Source organism: Budorcas taxicolor, chromosome 22 (assembly GCF_023091745.1).
Source record: "Budorcas taxicolor isolate Tak-1 chromosome 22, Takin1.1, whole genome shotgun sequence".
Lineage (NCBI taxonomy): Eukaryota > Metazoa > Chordata > Mammalia > Artiodactyla > Bovidae > Budorcas > Budorcas taxicolor.
Window position 1 is genome coordinate 58506985 of NC_068931.1, and position 7232 is coordinate 58514216.

General features: G+C 49.2%; 1 protein-coding gene across 5 annotated transcripts in view; it reads left to right on the forward strand.

Moving 5' to 3' along the window:
* ZNF532 (zinc finger protein 532) overlaps positions 1–4158 on the forward strand; it is a 110994-nt gene extending 106836 nt beyond the window's left edge. For 4 of the 5 annotated variants that reach the window (XM_052660226.1, XM_052660224.1, XM_052660225.1 and 1 more), the window contains one exon: positions 1813–4157. In XM_052660226.1, coding sequence (XP_052516186.1) covers positions 1813–2307 — 495 coding nt within the window. In that variant the 3' untranslated portion in view covers positions 2308–4157. Of the gene's footprint in view, positions 1–1812 lie in introns of all 5 variants that reach the window. The other variant, XM_052660228.1, reaches the window with a different exon arrangement.
* The last annotated feature ends 3074 nt before the right edge of the window (positions 4159–7232 follow it).

Sequence of the window (7232 nt, forward strand, 5' to 3'; positions counted from 1 at the left end):
TTCTCCTTTTTGCACTAAAATGTCTCTACGGTTATACGATTTAAAAAATTCAGCCAGTGCACAAAGCTGTCAAGTAGTAGGAACACACTCTCTGCACTCAGCCAGCCTGAGTTTTCATCTTGCTCTTAAAGGTAACTTTTTTTTTTTTGGTGAGGTAACTTGATGGTGCTAGTGGTAAAGAACCCGCCCGCCAGTGCAGGAGACCCAGGAGATGCGGGTTCGATCCCTTGGTCGGGAAGATCCCCTGGAGGAGGGCGTGGCAACTCACTCCAGCATTCTTGCCTGGAGAATCCTGTGGACTGAGGAGCCTGGCGGGCTACTGTCCATGGGGTCACAAAAAGTCAGACACGACTAAAGTGACTTCGCACACAACCTTTATTAAATTTCTTCTGTATCCTTCCAGATACAGCTTTAGGGATCAATCTGAAAGTGAAAGTGAAAATCACTCAGTTGTGTCTGACTCTTTGTGACCCCATGGACGATACAGTTCATGGCATTCTCCAGGCCAGAATACTAGAGTGGGTAGCCTTTCCCTTCTCCAGGGGATCTTCCCAACCCAGGGACTAAACCCAGGTCTCCCGCATTGCAGGCGGATTCTTTACCAGCTGAGCCACCGGGGAAGCCCAAGAATACTGGAGTGGGTAGCCTTTCCCTTCTCCAGCAGATTTTCCCGACCCAGGAATCGAACCAGGGTCTCCTGCATTACAGGTTACCAGCTGAGCAACCAGGGAAGTTAGGGATCAGTCTACTTACGTATAAAAATTAAAGTTTTATGTTGACCCATGGAAGTTGTCTTAGCCCGGAAATTATTTTCATCTAGATTCCTTTGCATTGCTGACGTGTTGGTTGTAAGAGGTACCTAATCAAAATTGATTCCGTTTAGCTTCTGTTCGTAATGATGAAAGGTTAAGGTCAAGAATTCGTGCTCTGTCAGTGGATAGTGAACTTGGAGCAGGCAGCAGCATGGCTGTTAGCCTGCGTATAAAGCGTGCACGTGCCAAGTGCTGTTGGAGTGCGGCAGTGGTTCAGCAGACATTTGAGAGACCCGTCCTGTCTTTGGCACCGTGCTGCATCTGGAATGTTCCTGGGGAAAAGCCCATGTGTGCTTTCAAGGAGTTAGTCATTGAAATCAAAATACAAGTCAGACTAGTGTTGCATTAAATTGTAATCCTTCCCCTCAAGTGATGGGGTGGGGGGTGGAATTAAAGACTCCATGCAGGGGGCAGCTTTAGGTCAAGGTGGAAAAGCCAGATGGCCGTGGAGAAGGTGCCCATTGGCTTGGGATTTTAGAGAGCTGGATGGGAGGGGTTTGAGGGGCCAGAGGAGGAGTCTGAGGAGGCTGAGTGGGCAGGAAAGGGCCCTCACTGGCTCCAGCGAGGCGCAGGTGGCCCAACATCTGACCCTCAGGAAGGGAGCGGGTCTGGACACTGCCACGAGATGCTCAGCCTGCTGCCCCGCCTCTCCCTGGCCGCATCCCCGCCTCTCCCCTGTCCCCAGCTGCCACCGCACTGCCTGCCTCCGGTCCCCCAGCTGCCCTGGCCAGCTCCCAGCGGGACCCCTTTCCTGGTGTGAGCTCCCAGCTCAGGCTGTCCCTGTGACGCTCGGCTGGCTTGCTCATCGCTGTTTCTCGCTGCATCCCTCGAGAGCGGGGCCCTGTTTGTTCGGCTGAGCCCCTGCAGGACGTCGGGTCAGCCTAGTGCCGAGCTCGCCTTGGCGAGGCGGGGGCCACACAGCCCTAAGGAGCCCACACCCCAGCTCCCAGAGCCCACGAGCGGTTGTCCGTGCCTCACCGGTTCTGTCTTCCTCTCCCAGGCTCCCAGTCCAAAGCGGAAGCTGGAGGAGCCCGTGCTAGAGTTCCGCCCTCCCCGAGGGGCCATCACGCAGCCCCTGAAGAAGCTGAAGATCAACGTGTTCAAGGTGCACAAGTGCGCCGTGTGCGGCTTCACCACGGAGAACCTGCTGCAGTTCCACGAGCACATCCCGCAGCACAAGTCGGACGGCTCCTCCCACCAGTGCCGCGAGTGCGGCCTGTGCTACACGTCGCACGTGTCGCTGTCGCGGCACCTCTTCATCGTCCACAAACTGAAGGAGCCGCAGCCGGCGGCCAAGCAGAACGGGGCGGGCGAGGAGAACCAGCCGGAGAACCAGCCGGGGCCCGAGGACGCGCCGGCCGACGGCCCCGTGTCGGACCGAACGTGCAAAGTGTGTGCAAAGACGTTCGAGACGGAAGCTGCCTTAAACGCTCACATGCGGACCCACGGCATGGCCTTCATCAAATCCAAAAGAGTGAGCTCGGCGGAGAAATAGCCACCCCACCCTCCGCGCCCCCGCGAGCAGCGAAGCGCCCCCCACCCCGCACACCGGTCCACATTGGAAGCAAAGAGACGTTTTTGTTACGCAACGTTGGCCGTATCACAGAGTTAACAGTTCTGTCCAGGCTGTTGCAATATATCTCCCTCCTCCCCTTCTCTGCCTCCTCCTGTCTGCCCTCCTCCCCTTCCTCCATAAGTATTAAAAACAGTATTTGAGTTGAAAAGAGTTTGTATATATTTAAACGAATAACTTTTTATACTTTGTTACATGTTTGTATCAGTATTTAGTGGACAACGTTTTGAAGATTTTTGTTTGTTTCGTTCTTGGGTTGTCTTTTTTTTATATATATATATTTTTTTGTTTTTGTTTTGGGTTAGAGTTTTTCTTGTTTGTACGGTTTCTTTAAAAACAGAGTTATTAGCAACAGGGGCAGTTCCTGAATTCCAATAAACCATTTTGTACGTCACGATTTTGAATGGGTTAACTAATTACAGGCTCCGACAGGGCCTTTTTTAGTGTTTTTAATTTTTAGAATTCACTGCATAAATCGTAGGTGACTGTAGGTCTCAAAAACACTAGGGACTTTTAAGTGTCTTAGCACTCTGTCCTCAACGTGCCTGCTCCGCTAGGGCCGCCACCCGGTGCGTGGCCTCTCCTCCCGGCCCGGTGTGTCGGAAGCCGCCTTGCAGGGCGCTTCCCTCCCAGCAAGGGGGTGGTAGCAGGGGCCAAACATCCAGGAAGGAAAGACATGGATGGATTCCATCTCAGAGTGGGGAAGAAAGCTCGCTCTCCTAAAGGGGAAAAGCAAGCAGGTAGTTTCCTGGGCCGATTTGCAAGGCTGGCTTCTAAAAGAACACAAGGAGCTAAAGCGAAGAAAGGGCTGGACTACTGTAAAAGTTACAAACGCATCGTTAGACCAGTAGATTTATATAGTCAACGTTTTTGTCATGTAATTTATTAACGACGACACAACTAAAAATATCAAGTATTTCTCTGGCTCTTGACAGGAAAAGGAAAAAAAAAATCACAGTTGACTTAACCCTTTGCTGTCTAAAGAGTTGGCGTTTCCTGTTCTGGGTGCTACTGCCAAAGGTCCCGGTACTTAGACTTGGGATGCACAATTTCCACCTTCCCGCTGCAGCAGCCGGCGTGTGGCCATCGGCCATTCCCTTCAGCACTGAGCCACATGGGTTGAGTTCAGCCATTTCAATAAGTACCTTTACTATTGGGTAGTTCAGCCTTCTTAATGCAGCCGAGGTACTCCTCTGTCCCTTCCAAATGTTTATAGTTCTCTGGGAGAGTTATATTTTTTTGGTTTTGTGTTTTCGTGTTTTCTTTTGCATTTTATATCTTGTATTTATCCCTAAACATGTTTTGTACTTTTTTTTTTAAAAAAAGGAAAGTTATTTTGTGTATATATAGATATACTTGCATGATATACTGTAGTCGATGTCCGGTCCCTCGAGAGGTCTTGCTGCTGTCAGGCGTCAGGCACTAACCACACCCACCCTAACTGTATTAAACACGTTTCACGTATGTAAATAAACCTGGGACGTTTGGCCCTCGTGCTTTCGTGAGAGCGTTCTTGATGGTGGGTCTCTGACATCTTCGTGGAGTTTATTTAGGCAGTGATTCACAGCAGGGATGGGCTGTGGGCTATTGCAGCATTCTTGCCACAAATAAGGGCAGCGTGTTCGTCTCATTGGCAATCAGCTATTTGTGTCCCTTTTGTAGCGACTCCCATCAGTACGTGGGTATACCCGAGGGTGTGGTTCAGTACTTCTCAACTTGAAATTCATTGCTGTTATTTGTTATATTTATACTTGCATTGCTCTTAAGTTGTATTCATAGCACTTTTCATTTGGTCCTGCATTTGAACCTTGCAATAAACCTGTGTGGTGGGCTGCACGGGTCCTAATAGCCTAGTTTTACAGTCGAGGAAGCTGAGCTCAGATTTACGCTCTTGGCCCGAGCCCTCGTAGCTGGTAAGTGGCTTTGCGTATTAGAACCCAGATATTCTTGCTCTAAATCTAGCGCTCGCTCTCTGTGCTTATGTGCATATCGACAGATACTCCTTTATTCAACAAATAAAAAGTATTTGCAAAACACGATACTAGAATTTTTGTCTGTGGCGCTATGGCTTTTCTAAGGTAACCTGGGAGTCTTATCTACTCAAATACCCAAGCATGCTTGGTAATACGAAATTGGCATCTACAGAATGCCTAGTTGAGCAATGAAGAAAGGTTTTTAAACGTTCAGAGGTCGCACAACGAAGAAGCTGAAATCCAGAGTAGGAAAGCAGTACCCAGGGTCTTCCCTGGCGGCTCCGTGGTGAAGAACACCTGCCAACGCTGGAGACAGGTTTGACCCCTGGTCTGGGAAGACCCCACATGCTGCTGAGCAGCCCAGCCCGTGCGGCGCATCTACTGAGCCTCTGCCCTGGAGCCCGTGAGCCAACTCCCGGGCCTTTGTGCCGCGACCACTGAAGCCCGGGTGCCCTCGGGCCTGTGCTCTGCACCAAGAGGAGCCCACACGCTGTAACCAGAGAAAAGCCCGTGCCGCCACGAGGACGGCCAAGGGTAAATCATTATAGAAACAACCAGTACCCAGGCTGTAGCCTGGATGGCTCTACTGGAGAGGGAATTGATGAGCTGGAAGATGGATTGTGAAGAAACCCCCTAGGACGCAGCACAGAGATAAGGAGATGAAATACATCAAGGAGGCTAGGAGTCTGGAAAGATAACAGAAGCAGGTTTAATGGGCTTCCCTGGTGGCTCAGCAGTGAAGAATCTCCCTGCTGGTGCAGAAGACATGGGTTCCATCCGTGGGTTGAGAAGATCTCCTGGCAGAAGGAAATGGCAACTTAGTCCAGTATTCTTGCCTGGGAAATCCCATGGACAGAGGAGCCTGGTGGGCTACAGTCGATGGGGTCACAGATAGTTGGAGATGACATGGTCGACTACAATGAGTTTAATAGTTCCAGAAAGGGGGAGTAGAATTGGGGAGAGCCAGTACAGAGAATTTTTGTTTACTTGCTAAGTTGTTCCCAACTCTTTTGACCCCAAGGACTATAGCCTGCCAGGCTCCTCTGCCCACAGAATTCTCCAGGCAAGAATACTGGAGTGGGTTGCCATTTCCATATCCAGTGGAAATTTTCTAGCTATCGACGGAAGACATGAATGTATGGATTAACATGGTGGATGCTGAGCAAAATATCCACATTGGGGCTTATGAGTTTTGCCCATTTTATACTAGTTGTAACTGGGGCACATTCCATGAATTTTTAGGAATCCCACTTCCTCTGTTGGTGAGGAAGGGGTGAGGCTGGCAAGAGTAGGCTGGGTCCAAGCTGTAAAAAACTTTGAATGACAATCCAGGGGGGTTGTACTCTGATCAAGATGAAGTATTTGGACAGGGGAGTGATACCAGATGAACTGGTAGCAGTGCTTAGGAAGGATTGTGGGAGAGTGTATCGAGCAGTATTAAGTTAGGCTGTGCTGTGGTTGTAACCTTTCATCTTAATGACTTACAGCGAGACATTTCTTGCCCAGATGTTGCTCCAAGGCTCCACTTTGAACGAAAGCTGCCGGGTGTTGTGGCAGAAGGCGAGTGCGGTTGGATGCTCGGGCCCAGAAGGGACAAATGCCCGTCTCACTGCCAAAGCCAGTCACACAGTCCCGGCTCACGACAAGGAGGCAGAGAAGTGTGGTCCCACCTCGTGCCCAGAAGGCAGAAGACTGGAAATGCTGGCACAGCCTAAATGGCCATCCCGGGAAGAGTTTAAATCGGTGTAGCTACACAGTGGGCCACGTGGCCTTGAGGACTCAGCTCAGGGTAGAGGCAGGAGGCTTAGAAAGAGGCTGCAGTCGTAGGGAGCACTTCAGGAGGAGGATGAACATAAATTCCAAGCTGCAGGATACAGAGAAGAGACTGTGAAAGTTCTAACCTAAACGATTTTTTAATGAACAGAAAAGAGATTTATTTCAAGGTGTGGACTACTTACATAGAAATATAGAAGCAAAGATGAAGAGCTGTTTATAGGGAAGGTGAGCTTGAACATTAGATATCCATTCAAGGTTAGTTTTTGTTTGAAGGAATGTGTGTGATTGAGAGATTTTTATCAATAATTGAGTAGCAGTAATACATAAAGAGGAGATGGCAGTGGCACCCCACTCCAGTGTTCTTGCCTGGAAAATCCCATCGATGGAGGAGCCTGGTGGGCTACAGTCCATGGGGTCGCTAAGAGTCGGACATGACTGAGCGATTTCACTCTCACTTTTCACTTTCATGCATTGGAGGAGGAAATGGCAACCCACTCCAGTGTTCTTGCCTGGAGAATCCCAGGGACGGTGGAGCCTGGTGGGCTGCTGTCTATGGGGTTGCACAGAGTCGGACACGACTGAAGCGCCTTAGCAATACATGAAGAAGAATGCCAGCAAGGTGGTAAAACATAAAATGTAGCAAAGAATGACGTAGGCTTAGCATCCATGGCATAGACAACTGCTTCCCGCCACATTTTCTTCAAATTCCTGAGTCCTGCTGCAGTACAGATTCCAAAGAACAACTGATCTACCCCAAAGCACTGATGGGCACCTCTCTTCAGGGTCAGTAAGCTAGTGAGTTCCAGGATCTTTGACCAATGGAAATTTCCTATTGAAAAGTTTGGCTGAAAAAGTTTATATATTTCATAACCATCATGCCATGAGTACTTTTTTTTTTTTTAATGCCTTCTTGGAAGGTGAAAGTTGTGTTTAAAGAACTTTATAAAATAAAATATGCCTTAAGGAAACCATTTATCCCAAAGAATGGGTCTGAAAATAAAGAGGGGTGTACCAAATGTGGGTGTTCTTTATGCCATTTAGTTACACACACACACACACACACAGCCAATGAGATGCTATAAGGATACCAGATTGTGG